The following is a 16,878-nucleotide window of genomic DNA, read 5'->3' as shown; positions in this document are numbered from 1 at the left end:
TGGGGTGGGAATGGGGATTTTGCAATATCCTTCCCCTGCCACGCCCACCAAGCCACGCCCACAGAACCGGTAGGGAAAAATTTTGAATTTCACCCCCGGTTAGACTACATGTACACGTTGAATTATACAATTAAAAAGCAAAAGGGCAGATAAAGAATCGATGCCGAAATGAAAAGGCTAAGGCAAGCTAGGGTTTTGGCAAGATCAGGCGCTTCTGGTGGAGAACTGTTTTCTGAAAACCTGGCCAGGCGGCACGCTGAACAAACCTGCAGCAAAGGCCAGAGGACACACAACATCAAAGCAACAATCAAGACATGTAGATTCATGCTGAATCTCAGGCAAACTTTTCCTGAATGAACACAACGGGTATGCCTCTTGTTTGAGGAGCAAATTCCATAACAGAGTGTGTGTTTGGTCTTGTATATATTTTCATGATGATCCAGGACAACTGCGAGAGTGATGCGGAGGGTCTATTCGTTACAGTTGTTCGGACACCCAAAGGTGCTTTTTCAGGAGGCAACTGGACTTTCTTGGGGTTTTTTTTTTCTTTTGAGGACTTTTCGCTTCTCATCCAAGAAGCTTCTTCAGCTCCGACTGGATGGTGAGGGAATGGAAGGATTTATATTCCTTGCAGACAGCTGGTCATTTGCATCCTTTTAGAGCAAGGGGTGTCAAACTCAATTTCATTGAGAGCCACATCAGGGTTGTGTTTGACTTCGGGGGGAGGGGGGCAGAATGGGCGTGGCCAAGGTGGGCATGGCCAGCGTAACATCACTCGTGTCGGGGGCGCCTGTGGTGGGCAGCGAAAATGGGCTCCCAAGCTCCGTTCCAGCTGCGACAGCCTCCTGCAACCTTCTGCCAGCGAAAAGGGAGATTGAGAGGGCCGCACGCAGCTCTCCCGAGCTCCATTTTCATTGGCCGAGGCATTGCGGTCTGATTCTTCATTGCTTCCAGAGCGGCCCCACGGGCCAAATCTAAGCACCAGATCTGGCCACCAGGCCTTGAGTTTGACACCCCTATTTTAGAGGGCCATAAATTACCAGCTGTCTGCAGGGAATATAAATCCTTCCATTCCCCACTATCCTGTCAGAGCTGAAGAAGCTTCTTGGATGAGAAGCGAAACGTCTTCAAAGAAAAAACAAGAAAATCCAGTTGCCTCCTGAAAAAAGCACCTTTGGGACACCCATGACCTGGATGAGTGAGAAATCTCTACAGACTTTCAGTTGCTCGGACAGTTTGTGGAGAAGAGTATAGGTAATCCTTGCCTTAGTTCATTTAGTGACTGTTGGAAGTTACAACGGCACTGAAAAACGTGACTTATGACTGTTTTTCACCATTATGGCCTTTCCAGTATCCCCATGATCATGGGATCAAAATTCAGATGCTTGGCAACTGGTTCATATTTATGACCGTTGTGTCCCGAGGTTACGTGATCCCCTTTTGCGAACGTCTGACCAGCAAAGCCAATGGGAAGCCAGATTCACTTAACAACCAGGTTACTCACTTATCAACTGCAGCGATTCACTTAACAGCTGTGGCAAGAATGGTCGTAAAAGGGTGCAATATTCACTTAAGAAATGTCTCACTTAACCACAGAAAAGTTGGGCTCAACTGTGGTTGTAAGACAAGGACTAACTGTATTCACTTCTATTGATTAAATCTTATCTTTTAAACGTTTTGCAGGGTGACTTTCCAAGCCAACGGCAAAATCCAGATTTTGAACCCTACTGAGAAAGAAATGGGGGTGTATCGTTGCACAGCGGACAATGAACTTTTTCAAGACATGGCACTGTTTTACGCAGGTAATTACTCGGTGCTTCAATTTGCAAATTAGCTATTTGCAAATTAGCTATTAGCCAAAATGGTGGAAACCTTTTGGGAAAAGTGTATTTTTGAGGTTTGATGGCTAATAACACCACTTTTTTGGGGGGAGTTTCAAGATAATCCTATTCCACTGCTGGAATAGCCTGGGAACAGCCCAGATCTTCACCCAATTGAAAATCTATGGAGCCGACTAAAGAAACTTGTTAGTCAGAAGCGACCCAACAATAAAACCCAGTTAATAGAAGCAATCTTTCAATCTTGGTTTCACATTAGAACAGCTGCAGAACTAAAAGACTTGGTTCACTCCATGGGGAGACATTGTAAGGCCATCATTCATGCTAAAGGTTACCCCAACTAAGGATTAACTGACATGGTGATAATTTTTGTATATCTCATTTTTTCTATGGTGATATTTTTTGTATATCTCGTTTTTTCTGTGTGTTTCACTTTTCTTGTTTATACTGTAACTGCTATTCTAATAGCAAATCCTTCATAAAAGTTATTGCATTACATTCTTCATTAAATTATTTTTCCATTGATATATCATTTTATGGTACTACTCCAAAAAAAAGTGGTGTTATTAGCTAGTTTTAGTAAATACACTTTTCCCAAAAGGTTTCCACAATTTTGGCCACTACTGTATTGATCATCAATCATCTGTCAATAAGACATAGACCCACCTGGCCTCTGTTCAATGATCATGAATTGGTTTGGTGTTTTTGATTTCTGTGAAATGCTAACTTGGAGAACTGTAGAGAAATTATTACTATTAGTCAAAGGAAAATGGGAAAATAACTCTTGGGGATGGTTTTTAAACACTCATTTTCTCATTTAAATGAAACGTGAGGGGATTTGCACGCAACATTTTCCCCCAAAGGTCTGTAACCATTCCTTTCTGGAGTTCGATAGTTACCATAATTTGAGAGGGAAAAACATGCAGGTGATGAAAATAAGCAAAAATAGAGCAACTGTCTCCAGCTAAATTCCTATCTCTGACACCACATAATTCCATCCTGAGGGTCTCTCAGTGGGTCTGACAAGAAGGCAGAATTCTGGGACTAATTTCTCTCCCCGCTGATTCTCCCTCGCAGAAGCTCCAGCTATACTGTCCTCTGAAAAAAATATTGCCAGTTTTCAGCTTCGGAATCTGTCTGTCTCTGTTGGAGGTACAATCCTAGCCAGAACGGGGACAAATATTCTGCTGGAATGTCCAGTCAAAGGTAAGGCTAAACCACCTGAACTGTCAGAAACTGCGGCCATTCTTATCACTGCAGGTTTTCCAAGAAGAGACTGGAATGGTGTAGGTTTTCCGTTTGAACAGGGGGTTGGACGAGAAGTCCTCCAAAGTCTTTTCCAACCTTATTGTTCTATTTTACTTTATCCCTTTTCCACATATCACTTCCCATTCTGGGCCAGCATTGACAACAGTGGTGGGTTTCAAAAATTTTTACTACTGGTTCTGTAGGTGTGGCTTGGTGAGCGTGGCAGGGGAAGGATACTGTAAAATCTCCATTCCCTCCCCACTCCAAGGGAAGGTTACTGCAAAATCCCCATTTCCTCCTGATCAGCTGGGATTTGGGAGGCAGAGAATAGATTGGGGCAGGGCCAGTCAGAGGTGGTATTTACCGGTTCTCCGAACTACTCAAAATTTCCGCTACCGGTTCTCCAGAACTGGTCAGAACCTGCTGAAACCCACCTCTGATTGACAAGTAGTCCATCATACCTTTTGGGCAGCCCACGAAAGTCAAAAGAATGTGTTAAAGTCTGGAGAAATGAATGGGAGAACATGCATTTTTATGATGCCTCTTCTATTTAAAACGTGCTTGGTTTAAGAAGCTGCAGATAGATGCTCCCTCAAATCTCAAAGTGGTCTTTGGAGTCTGAATCCACAGCAGTGCACAGCCCTCTAATCTGGTACGTGTGAAGCCCTTCATACAAGACAAGTGTCATTGGCTTGAAAGTTTTATGAAGAGCCCAGAAGCACATCTGGTGATGTCAGAGGTTGGCAGGACCAGGATGAAGGCAATTTTTTTAAAAAAAATTGATTTATATGCAGCCCTTCTCCGGAGACTCAGGGTGGCATACAATGCATTAAGCAATTCTAGACTAGAAATTAATTTGAGGCATAGGACATGAATAGGCAATGGTTTTTTTTAAAAAAAAATATATGTTTTATTGATACATTCTTTTTAATAAACATAAAAAGTTCCATATCTATCTGAACAGCATGTTGCCCGAGCACAGTTAATTTTAAGTAGAAATTCAATAATAATCATAATGGACCTGTCCATATTAATCATAAAGTGATAATACAATTAGTTTATCCATCTTGCAAAATTTTCAATATAGAAAAAAACATTTTTAATTATCTTTTTAATTATATATATATATATATATATATATATATATATATATATATATATATATATATATATATATATATATATATATATATATAATATCCATTTGTAACAGGCATAGTCCACCATCTACTGGTGAAAGAAGATGACTGCATTAATATGCATCTGGTCTTAGTTCTTGTGTTGTTTGACTGTCCACTGTATGTCCTTCTTAGGCTTATCAGTGATGGGTTTCAAAAAATTTTACTAACGGTTCTGCGGGTGTGGCTTGGTGGGCGTGGCAGGGGAAGGATACTGTAAAATCTCCATTCCCACCCCACTCCAGGGGAAGTTTACTGCAAAATCCCCATTTCCTCCCAATCAGCTGGGACTCGGGAGGAAGAGAATAGATGGGGGCAGGGCCAGTCAGAGGCGGTATTTAGCGGTTCTCTGAACTACTCAAAATTTCCGCTACCGGTTCTCCAGAACTGGTCAGAACCTGCTGAATACCACCTCTGGACACAAGAGCTCATCCACCTCTGATTTCTGGTATAGGCATTGGGGGCGTGGCTTGGTGGGCGTGGTGTGGCTTGGTGGGCATGGCTTGGTGGGCATGTCAGGGGAAGGATACTGTAAAATCTCCATTCCCACCACACTCCAGGGGAAGGATGCTGCAAAATCTCCATTTCCTCCCGATCAGCTGGGACTCGGGAGGCAGAGAATAGATGGGGGCGGGGCCAGTCAGAGGTGGTATTTACCGGTTCTCCAAACTACTCAAAATTTCTGCTACCGGTTCTCCAGAACTGGTCAGAACCTGCTGAAACCCACCTCTGTCTTAGATGCTTAATGTCCCTACTTAAAACATGCCAAATCCTATGACAGGTTGATGTGGTGAGATGCTTCAAATCGGAAAGGTGTTCAGTTGGAATGCATTAAACATTAACCTTTAAATACGTCTTGCGTTTGCCTCCCAGGTATTCCCCAACCTGAGATTCTGTGGTTCAAAAATGAGAGCTGGTCAAGAAGTTCTGCTTTCCCCATAGCTAACAGTTCCTTCTTGTTCCTGGGCAATGTTTCGGGCAAAGATATTGGCATTTATACTTGTACGGCTACCAATGCTGTGGGACATGTTACCGCAGCCACCGTTCTTCAACTGGCTGGCAAGTATAAAGTTGGGTCAGCGGCATCCTTGGGCAGCCCATGGGGTGGACCTCTTGGCTTCCTTCAAGCAGCATTTCTCCATTGACCTCAGCGGGTCACTTCTGACATGTGCAGTGAAGCTCCAGGCACATATATACAGTACATACTTATTTTGCCTTTATGGTTTTTTTTATAATCAACTCAACCTGGCAAACATATCTAATACTCCTTCTTTCTCCTATTTTGACCTTGCCCAACAAGCCTAGGAGGTGAGTTGGACTGAGTGAGTTGGAGGGTAGGATTCACCCAACTGGCTTTCATGCCTAAGATGGGACTAGAACTCACTGTCTCCTGGTCATTGGCCCATTGGACATGGCCTTCACGCCTAAAGCAGAACGAGAACTCATAGCCTCCTGATGGTTGGTGCAAGGTCACCCAGTTGGATTTGATGCCTAAAATGGAACTAGAACTCCCTGTCTTCTAGTGATTGGCCCAAAGTCATCCAGCTAGCTTTCATGGCTAAGGTGGGACTAGAACTCATGGTCTTCCAGTTTCTAACCTGGTGCATTAACCACCAGGCCAAACTGGCTCTCTCTATTACATATCTGTGTGCTGAAAGCAGATTTTATGGGTGGTAGGGTAGAGGAGCTACGGTCATTCCCCTGCCTGTAGATGGGTTTCACCAGCATAGCGAGAATAGAGGGACGGAAGAAGTCCTTCAAACGTTGAGTAGCCTCTCCTTGGTTTTATGTCTATAATTTCCTATAATTTCCTCCATTATTCTAGGACGAAGAAAACCATACAACGGATTATCTACTAACAGTAAAAGAAAACGTGTTTTCATGGCATCTGGAATTGGTACCAACGTTACGGTGGCTTCTGGTGATACCTTACGCATAGGTATGGTAGTCCCAAATAATCACCTCTGCCCTGAAACTGTGGGTGGGGCAGGCAAGGGGTCATTCTGGTTTCATTCTTGTCATATCTGTGGTTATTTGGTAGTCTCTGTATTTCTGGTTCTAGGACAGTGATGGCTAACCTGTTTGCCGTCGCGTGCCAAAAGAGGGGGGAACGCAGGGTGGTCATGCGCCTGCGTGCCCACATCCATAATTCACTGCACCTCACACCCTGTGCATGCGCGTGCAACCCCCTCCCCATGCTCCCCCCATTTTTGGCACATGATAGCACAGTAGGCCAGTTTTTCACCCTCCCCAGGCTCTAGAGGCTTTCTTGGAGCCTGGGGAGGGTGAAAACAGCCTTCCTCCCCTCCCGTCCCCCGGAGGCCTCCGGAGGCCAGAAAGGCCTGTTTCCTGGCTTCTGACGGGACCAGAAGGCCTGAAAATCAGCTGGCCAGCACATGCATGTGCACTGTGTCAGACTTCGATGCTATCTCAAAATAAATGAATTTCCAAACTGTCAATCTTTAAGGAAATCTTTTCTTTAATTGAGCACAGCCACCGGATCATGACTCGATGCGGACAAGACTGACCTTTTGCCCCCCAATCCCTCCCTTTCCGATCCCCAAATCTCTGCTTCTCATTGGCTATCTTCCAAGTCATTCTCCAGACTTCTTGTCTCGTCATTTCCCAGGAATGTCCTCCCTCCTCATTTCCACGACAACCCGACTTCAAAGGGATTTAGCAGGCAAAAGTTCAGAGCTTATCTCTCTCCTCTGCTCTCTATGCCAGCGTTGAAGCGCTGACACACTGGAGCTGAGCTAGGGCAATGCTTGCATGCCTACCAATATGGCTCCGCAAGCCACCTGTGGCACACGTGCCATAGGTTCGCCATCACGGTTCTAGGATGTTCCAAAAATGGCAGCCCAGGAACTGAACTGTGTAGGAATATAGCAGTGAGGGCTAACCTTTTTGTTGTCGCATGCCAAAAGTGTGTGGGCGCGTTAGCGTGCACATGTGCCTGCACCCATAATGCAATGCGCACGTGACCCCTCCCATGCCCTGCCCCCACACATGCACGCAAACCCCCGTGCTCCCCCACCCCCGTACACGTGTGCATATCCCTTGCATGTGCATGTGACCCCCGCATGCTCCCCGCCCCTGTGCCTGTGACACACACACCCCCGCCCTATTTTGTGCCTAGTAGGCCTCCGTGCAGCCTCCTGGGACAAATTTTAGATGTTTTTTTCTGGGGGGAAAAAGGCTAAAAATGCCTTTGGTTTTTCTAGGTTGTCCCGTCTACCCTAGCGCAAATAACACAATTCGCTGGTTTGCCAAAAACCAACCCATAGAAGAGGTTTCAGGCTTCAGCCACAAGACTCTGGTTGGGGGACGCATCCTTGAATTCATCGTTGCCTCTGACCAGTTTGCTGGACAATACAAATGCTGGGCTCCATCACATGTCAAGCCATTGTCTGTTTGGGTAAATGTCAAGAAGGAAGGTTTGTTGAAAGATCCCCGATAACATTTTTACATTTTCGTTTTTTTGTTTAAATGTTTGGTACTTCCTAGTGTTATAATTGAAGGCAGAGGTGGGGAACTATGGTGCCTTTATGACTTGTAGACTCCCAGAATTCCTGAGCCAGTCATGCTGGCTGGGGAATTCTGGGAGTTGAAGTCCACAGGGCCATAGTTCAACGCTCCTGATTTAAGGTTGTGAAGATCTGGCTCTTCCCTTAAGCATTGGACTAGGATCAGTGGTGGAATTCAATTTTTTTTTTACTACCAGTTCTGTGGGCGTGGCTTGGTGGGCATGGTGTGGCTTGGTGGGCATGGCAGGGGAAGGATACTGCAAAATCTCCATTCTCACCCCCACTCCAGGGGAAAGATACTGCAAAATCCCCATTCCTTCCCCACTCCTGGGGAAAGGATATTGCAAAACCTCCATTCCCACCCCACTCTGGGGCCAGCCAGAAGTGGTATTTGCCGGTTCTCCAAACTACTGAAAATTTCCACTACCAGTTCTCCAAACTGCTCAAAATTTCCGCTACCAGTTCTCCAAACTGCTCAAAATTTCCACTACCAGTTCTCCAAACTGCTCAAAATTTCCGCTACCAGTTCTCCAAACTGCTCAAAATTTCCACTACCAGTTCTCCAAACTGCTCAAAATTTCCGCTACCGGTTCTCCAGAACCTGTCAGAACCTGCTGGATTTCACCCCTGAGTAGGATGGTGATTGAGTTGGAGGTTCTTGATCTGGCCCCTGAGGGAAGGATATTTTTATTTCAATCTTGTCTTTCATTGCTTATTGTACACCACCTAGAATCGCTGCATGAGATGGACAGTCATATAAGTTCTGTAAATCAGTCAGTCAGTCAATCAGTTAATCAATCAATCAATCAGTCAGTGAGTCCTTTTTTATTAATGAATTTCATGCTGCTGTGTTTATGTTTTCCTTGTTTTCCCTTTAATGTTCTTATAATTTTGCAAGCCAACAAATGAACTTCTCATATTGGACAACGTAGAAGTATAATAAATAATGCATAAAATAAATAACACTTGGGCAAAGGATCCTAACTATGTATTTAGTTTGCTTCTTAGCGTATGATCATATTCTTTGTAGAATATGTGGAATCCTAGAATGGTAGAATGCTAGAGTTCATAGGGCCTGAGTTAGTTGAGGGAGCCTTCTATTTTTTTTAGATCTAGCTAAGGAACTAGAGGGGATTGATGTCATAGCCAAACCCATCTGGATTTGCATATCATACAGTGATGTAATAGGGCTTGTTTATAGCAGGCTTAGCCTGATATGCAGACCCCGTCCTAAGGACATTTAGTAATATGTATAAACCAGCATCATAGATTGAAACAAATGATAGCTTGATGTAATTAGCACACCTTGTCCTAGTAAGGCATGTCCTTGTATCGTGAAGAAGTAAATATATTTGGGAATATATATTTCTATCTTTGACAGAATATCGATGGAAGCTTGGTGAACGGAGTCCATGCTCAACAACAACAACTTGTGGAAATTTGGGAATTCGCTTCCGGAAATTTCTATGTGTGAATATGAAGGATCAAAATGTGAATGCGTCACTATGTAAGGATCATCCAAAGCCAGTCGTAAACAACCCGCAGTCCTGCCAAATTCAAGGTTGTCCTGCAAGGTACAAACGTTTTTGTTTGTCTGGGTCCTCATTTTACCGACCTCAGAAGGATGGAAGGCTGAGTCAACCTTGAGCTGAATCAGAATCAAACTGCCGAGCTGCTGGCAGTCAGCAGAAGTAACCTGCAGTACTGCATTCTAACCACTGTGCCACCCAGGCTCTACATACACCTACAAAGAAAATATGAGAATATTAACTCTCTCCTTCTGCTCTTGGTCCCCAGTAGTTGACAAAAATGTGCAGTCCTATCCTGAAAAGTCATAGTTGATTTTGTCCATCTCAACTAATAACCGAGGAAAATGGAGCCTTTCTCCATAATGTGCGATGTCAGCACTTCAAGCTGCGTTTACTCTAGTGCTGACATAAGAAGGAGAAGCGGAGGCATCTGGAAAGGGATGTTTGACTTTTCACCTACTTATTTTCCCTGGAGATAATATCCCCTAGGAGATGGGATGGGAGGGGGGAAATTCCTTTGAGCTGGAGCAGTAGATTAGGGGTAGAGTGGCTTGGAAGATGGCCAATGAGTGCAGGGAGTGGATGGATCCGATGGAGTCAGATTTAGAATGTCGTGCTCAATAAATGGGAGTTTTTATCAAAGAACTTTGTTTGAAATGCAATTTATTTGAGACGACCTCGAAGCCTGACACGCCCATCGTTAGCTTAACCATCTCTATAGCCCAATTTGTATCGTTCTTCTCGATATGTACAATTCCTTTACTTTTGTGGTTCATTCCCCCCCACCCTTCTTTTTCTTGTATCTTCTCCTTCCAGGTGGGCAACCACAGCTTGGTCTGAATGCTCTGCTTCCTGTGGCCATGGATTTCACCGCCGGCGAATAACCTGCAAGCGAGTCAAAGCCAACCGGCGCGTCTTAACTTTGCCTCCGGGCGCTTGCGCAGACCAAGAGCGTCCTTTGGAAATGAAACCTTGCGTGGGTCGTTTTTGTACCGAATGGATGGTTCATCCCTGGGGCCAAGTAATTAATTCAGTGATGAATGAATCTATCACCTCTGTCACTGGCTATGCAGCAAGTCCCAGTTGGGTGGCTCAAAATTGCCTAATAACTATGCACGCCTCTCTAATTTCTACCTCTTCTACTGAGAGGTGCAGGGTTGTATATTATCATCACAACAAAGAGATATATAGGTCGTTTTTAGAGCGCCTTTGTTTTTAGGAATAACACCCGACACCTCGACAGCAACTCCCTGTCAGAATAGACTATCTTGAGTGTTTTGGACAAGTCCTATCTAAAGCCATTCCCAGTGTTCCATGGGACTAAAACTGCTGTTCATACATCTGGTGAAAGTATCCGAGATGACATTTCATTTATTTTGCATCTTAAGCTCAATGGAGTCAAGTGGTGGGATTCAGCCGGTTCAGTTTTTAAATTGCTGGCGGGCTCCGCCCTTCCCTTCCCCTCCCCTCCCCGCCCCTTCCAGGAATCCCCACGCAGCCCGTTTTTTCTCCCAGGTAAATGCAGGGAGGCCTATTAGGCCCAAAACAGGGTGTGGGGGTGCGGCATGGGCCCCCCACGGCCCGTTTTCACTTCCAGGAGGCTTCAGGGAGGCCTTCTAGGCCAAAAATGGGGCACAGGGGGTGGCATGTTCCCCCCGTGGCCCGTTTTGCTCCCACGGGGGTGCAGGAGGCTCAGTGCTGCCTGTCATGTCCCCTGGCCATGCCCACCATGACCACGTCCAGCCAGCTGGTCATTTGGGCAGAGAACCGGTTGTTAAATTATTTGAATCCCACCACTGGTGGAATCTTGCTCAGCCTTGATCTGCCCCATGTGAGCTGAAACTGGTATTCAAGACCATAAAATAAATCAGAACTAAAGAACTAAAGCAAGGTCAAGTCTCAGGACTAATTTAGAGAAATATACCCTAAAGGTTAAAAAGTCCATGTTAGGCTAAGATCAACTAGAACAGAAAACAGTCTTATTTGTTGTTCTGCTCAAAAGATTCAGCCTAGATCCGTGATGGCGAACTTATGATCCGTGATGGCGAACACAGGTGGCACGCATAGCCATATTGGTGGGCACGTGAGCTCAACTCCGGGGCGCATGTGCGCGCCGGCCATCTAATTTTCGGGCTTCGTGGGCCCACCGGAAGTAGGGAAACAGGCTATTTCCTGCCTCCGGAGGGCCTCGGTGGATGGTGGGGAAGGACATTTTCGTCCTCCCCAGGCTCCTAGAAAGGCTCTGGAGGCTGGGGAGAGCAAAAAATGGACCTTCCGGTCCTACCGGAAATTGGCAAACGGGCTGTTTCTGGCCTTCGGAGGGCCTCCGGGGGGAGGAGGCCATTTTTGCCCTCCCCAAGCTCCTAGAAAGGGTCTGGAGCCTGGGGAGAGAAAAAAATGGGCACAGCGGGCCATCACGTGCCAGGAACAGGAGCGGGGGGGATTGAATGCAGAGGGGCGGGGCGCATAGAATTATGGGTGTGGGCATGCATGCGTGTGGCCCCCACTCCCTCCCGGCTCCTGGCACGTGATGGCAAAAAGATTAATCATCACTGGCCTAGATAGATGGATTGAATTCAAACCCTAAGGGCCATTGGCTCGCTGGCTGACTACCCTTTACACTGTCAAAACTCATAGAGGTGTAAATAGGTAGGACCACGCCTGCTGTCTAAAAACAAATCACAAGGGGAAATTAGATTAATAAGATCGCTTCTGGGCATGTATTCACACGGACAGGAAGCCTGCTATCCCCCCCCGAGTTCAAATAATCTGCATTTTGCACGGGTAAATGCAAAGCTTCGTCTTTGTAATGGGAGCTGTTTGCTATCTGCCTCCTCCTCAGTGCACCGGACGTTGCATCAATCTCGGAGTGGGATTACAACACCGTCGCATACAGTGTCAGCATCAGAATGGATCAGCGGTCCTGAATTCACTCTGTGATAATGAGAAAAGGTTTGTCGTGACATTCTTACACTAGATGTCAGACTTCGATGCTATCTCAAAATAAATGAATTTCCAAACTGCCAATCTTTAAGGAAATCTTTTCTTTAATTGAGCACAGCCACCGGATCATGACTCGATGCGGATAAGACTGACCTTTTGCCCCCCAATCCCTCCCTTTCCGATCCCCAAATCTCTGCTTCTCATTGGCTATCTTCCAAGTCATTCTTCAGACTCCTTGTCTCGTCATTTCCCAGGAATGTCTCCCCCCCCATTTCCACGACAACCCGACTTCAAAGGGATTTAGCAGGCAAAAGTTCAGAGTTTATCTCTCTCTCTCCTCTGCTCTCTATGCCAGCGTTGAAGCGCTGACACTAGATTCTACTGGGAAGGTATGAGTCAGGGAACACCACGTATTTCTCCTCCTCAGCAGTCCCATTAGGCTACTAAATGCTGTACTTTTATCGCTTTCTGACTCCTAAATCAGTGGAATGAAATTTACAACTTCCAATATTTGAGGGGCTGCCACAGAAAGGAGGGGGGGTTCAAGCTATTTTCCACAGCACCCGAAGGCCAGACAAGGAATAATGGATGGAAACTGACCAAGGAGAGATTCAACCTGGAAATGAGAGATTTTCTGACAGTGAGAACAATCAACCCATGGAACAGAAGTTGCCTTCAGAAGTTGTGGGAGCTTCATCACTAGAAGCTTTCAAGAAGAGACTGGACTGACATCTGTCAGAAATGGTGTAGGGTCTCCTGCTTGAGCAGGGGGTTGGACTAGATGACCTACAAGGTCCCTTCCCACTCTGTTAATCTGTTCAATCTGTTAAACCTCAGTGAGATCTTATCTCTCTTTCTCTTTGCGGAGCGATATTGTCAATGAAAAAGCAAAGGATTTGTAAATCTTTACATCGGAAGGAGCAAGCTAAGCCTACGAAAACTGTCCTCTTTAGTCAGAATACTTCTGATATCAGCTTTTTATCATCTGGGCATTTGGCTGCAATTCCAGATCTAGAAAGTATGACTAGATACTTTTTTTAAAGTATAAGTATAAGTATAATTTTAGTTCTATACCGCCCTTCTCCCGAAGGACTCAGGGCGGTGTACAGCCTATTTAAAAACACAAGACAAACATCAATTAAAAATTTAAAATTATTAAATAAATTCGGCTGAATTTAAAACCACAAAAATTTAAAATACCCCAATTTAAAATTGTTATATTGATAGCTCGGCCTGGCAGAACAAAGGAATGCCTCTATCTCAATTTCCCATTTTTACAAGTTTGATCTACTCCGTTTTCACATCCCTTTGACCATTGGCAAAAAAAAAAAATTAAAAAAAATATATTTGGAACTGAGATAAGGGAGGATTATTGGAATGAGCACTCTACAGAAACTTTGTGGATGATTCTGAAGATTCTTTAACACCCAAGTCATGGTTGTCCCAATGTTGCTTCTCCAAAAGGCAACTGGACTCTCTTGATTTTTTTTTTTTTTGGTCTTCTTCAGAACGGAAGAAGCTTCTTGGATGAGAAGTGAAATGTTTTCAGGGGGAAAAAAAACCCAGGAAACTCCAGCTGCCTTTTGGAAAAGCACCTTTGGGACTCCCAGATGATTGCTTAAGGTGTGAGGTATACCGATTTAGCATAATCTGAATTCAACCAATGTATGGTAGGATAATAGAGCTGGAGAAAATAAAAAGGAGACCAAAAAGACCTTATCACATGCTGAAGAATAGTAGGGACTAAATAGATGGCTATTATCAAGAAAGAAAGGGACACGGTAGCTCAGTGGCTAAGACGTTGAGCTTGTCGATCAAAAGGTTGGCGGTTCAGCAGTTCGAATCCCTAGTGCCACATAATGGAATGAACTCCCATTACTTGTCCCAGCTTCTGCAAACCTAGCAGTTCGAAAGCACATAAAAATGCAAGTAGAAAAATAGGGACCATCTTTGGTGGGAAGGTAACAGCATTCCGTGCACCTTTGGCATTTAGTCATGCCGGCCACATGACCACGGAGACGTCTTTGGACAGCGCTGGCTCTTCGGTTTTGAAACGGAGATGAGCACCACCCCCTAGAGCACGTATGTGCGAGGGGAACCTTTACCTTTACCTATCAGGAAAGAAACTGCAAAGAACTGGGGAGATGAGAGAAGCTGGCTTTGATTGGTTTAAGTCCAGATCTTAAAAAGGGAAATTCTCCAACGATGTCTTTTATTGGTAGTGGAATACTGAGAATGGATAAGCCTTATGTTGCAACCAAGATCAGGAAGGGAGGATTTATCATCTCTTGGATTAAGTCTCAAACTGTGGCTTTTTTTTCCTCCCCCCTTTTCCACTTCTGCAGGCCGTCCATTAGAAGAAACTGTTCTTCAGAAAGTTGTGATGTGCATTGGCGAACGGGTCCCTGGCGTCCATGCCCCGTGGACTGCGGAAGTGGCTTCCAGTCACGGCAAGTCAGCTGCGTACACAGGAAAAAGAAAAGATTGGTGGCGGATCAGTTCTGTGCGTGGAAGAAGAGACCCACGACCTGGAAACACTGCAATGTCACTTCTTGTGACAGTATGTAAAAAAAAAACACTTTACACCCATTTCTCGCCTTGCCCGTTGCTTGTGGCAAAACGTGCTTAGAACCCGGTGTGTGGCTGAACATTAGCTGTAGAAGGAACTTGATAAATCTGCGTTCTGCTAAACGGTGGCTGCAGTAAGGGAAAAAGTTAGCTCCAAACAGCGCTGTGGACTGGATCAATATCCATTAAGGTATCTTGTTCGTGAGTGAGCCTCCAGGAAATCTGCACATTAAATCCACAGTCGTTTTGAAAAAGACACACAAGGCAAAGAGAGAGAAAGAAAGAGAAAAGAGGAGGGATATTGTTTTATTTACCGTATTTTTCGGAGTATAAGATGCACAGGAGTATAAGACGCACCTTAGTTTTTGGGGAAGAAAATAGGGGGAAAAAAATCTGCCTACCAGGTATTCATCTGGCTAGCGTCCTTAGTCTGGTCAGCTTCAGCCCATTAATACACTGGTTTTGAGCTTTGGGGATAAAAAACAGCTTCTAAAGCACAGCTGATCTTCGGAGAGAGAAGCAATGAGAAAAGCAGGCTAAGGGCGGAAAATCACTTCACTCGTTAGCGTCTCGTTAGGGCAGAAAAAAAGCTTTGAAAAATCTACGTTCGGTATATAAGATGCACCCAAATTTTCAGCCTCTTTTAGGGGGGGAAAAGTGCATCTTATACTCCGAAAAATACGGTAGGTCTTACATCTGTGTTTGCCAGACAGGAGATATCGGTCTTAGGACTTCAGCATCCGAGAGCCATTTATTGTGATGACAAACTTTTCCCTTTTTTGTCACATTTCCATGTATGTTTCAGAAAGCGACTGCAAGGACACCACTCACTACTGCACATCTGTAAAGCATCTAAAGTTATGCTCAGTAGGCATCTACAAGCAAAGGTGTTGTCAGTCATGTGGAGGAGGTTAGTCTTTTATGGGAAGCGATCACGGATGCCCCCATCAAGAGGAGAAGTTTTCATTCGGCTTGGTCTGTCCTGTAGGACAGGGAAGACGATCAACAGGGAAGACATGAGCTTACTGAATTGATAGCATGAATTCATAAATTGGACAAAAACGCCTTCCCTCCCTCCCTGATTCCTCCTGTGCTCCCTTATTCCTTTTCCAACAATGTAAACTTCAACAGTTTTTTTTTTTTTAAGAAATAAAACTAAGGAGCAATTTTCTGACAGTTAGAACAATTAAATCAGTGGAACAACTTGCCTCCAGAAGTTGTGAATTCTCCAACACTGGAAGTTTTGAAGAAGAGGTTGGATAACCATTTGTCTGAAGTGGTGTAGGGTTTCCTGCCTAAGCAGGGGGTTGGACTAGAAGACCTCCAAGGTCCCTTCCAACTCTGTTATTTTATGTGCTTCTAAATCATTACGGTCCACTGAGGATACTACTTGAAAGCATCTGTCCTAATCTGGTGTCCTTCAAATGTGAGGAAATTGCAACACTGATTTTGCGGCCCTCATGAACAAGAAAGCCACCAGAAAAGCTTCTTCCATGAGACAATGGGAATTCATTGGGTTTAAGTAGTGCTGCTGACGGTACATATACAATTGAAGACTCGTGCATTTAAAATATACTGGAATCAGCCATTGGACTGCTTTGCTTGTCACCACCTTGATTTAATCCACTTTAAGACAACTTTCAGAAAGTACAGAAAGAATGGTGTTATTTCCCCCCCCCTTACCATTGTTTCTACTTCATTTTTTGCCAAAACCACATTGCTCGAGACTTCATTTCATTAGCTTCAGATGAATCACAAGTTCATTCCTTTAACTATTTTCAGTAAAAAAAAAAAAAAAAAAAAAGCGATGTTATAATTTGCAGACTTGTCGTGGAATTGTTTTTGATCGATGCAGTGTAATTTTAGGAAGGCAGATCGTATCTTTCAATCTCTCTGGAATCTGATCAAGGCAGGGAGCTCTATTAGCTTGGTATGAAATTGGATTTGAGGTTTTCTACACTGGAGCTCAGAATTTAAATGTTTCCATTTGAATTTGAAGATTGAGAATTGGTGTTTTTTTTTTCTTGCTTTGTCAGAAGAGAACTCA

The 16,878-nt window shown here is 44.5% G+C and overlaps 1 protein-coding gene across 1 annotated transcript in view; it reads left to right on the top strand.

Annotated features, from left to right (window-relative positions):
* ADAMTSL3 (ADAMTS like 3) overlaps window positions 1-16,090 on the top strand; it is a 171,168-nt gene extending 155,078 nt beyond the window's left edge. Inside the window, 10 exon segments of the mRNA XM_070953816.1 lie at window positions 1,684-1,802; window positions 2,916-3,044; window positions 5,138-5,323; window positions 6,090-6,203; window positions 7,489-7,701; window positions 9,173-9,365; window positions 10,137-10,341; window positions 12,163-12,272; window positions 14,609-14,823; window positions 15,637-16,090. Coding sequence (XP_070809917.1) covers window positions 1,684-1,802; window positions 2,916-3,044; window positions 5,138-5,323; window positions 6,090-6,203; window positions 7,489-7,701; window positions 9,173-9,365; window positions 10,137-10,341; window positions 12,163-12,272; window positions 14,609-14,823; window positions 15,637-15,746 — 1,594 coding nt within the window. The 3' untranslated portion in view covers window positions 15,747-16,090.
* Window positions 16,091-16,878: the final 788 nt, after the last annotated feature.

The sequence above is a fragment of the Pituophis catenifer genome, unplaced genomic scaffold (assembly GCF_029215685.1).
Source record: "Pituophis catenifer annectens isolate HBS135680 unplaced genomic scaffold, rPitCat1.0.hap2 SCAF_14, whole genome shotgun sequence".
NCBI classification, from domain to species: Eukaryota; Metazoa; Chordata; class Lepidosauria; order Squamata; family Colubridae; genus Pituophis; species Pituophis catenifer.
This window is presented reverse-complemented; position numbering and strand designations above follow the sequence as displayed.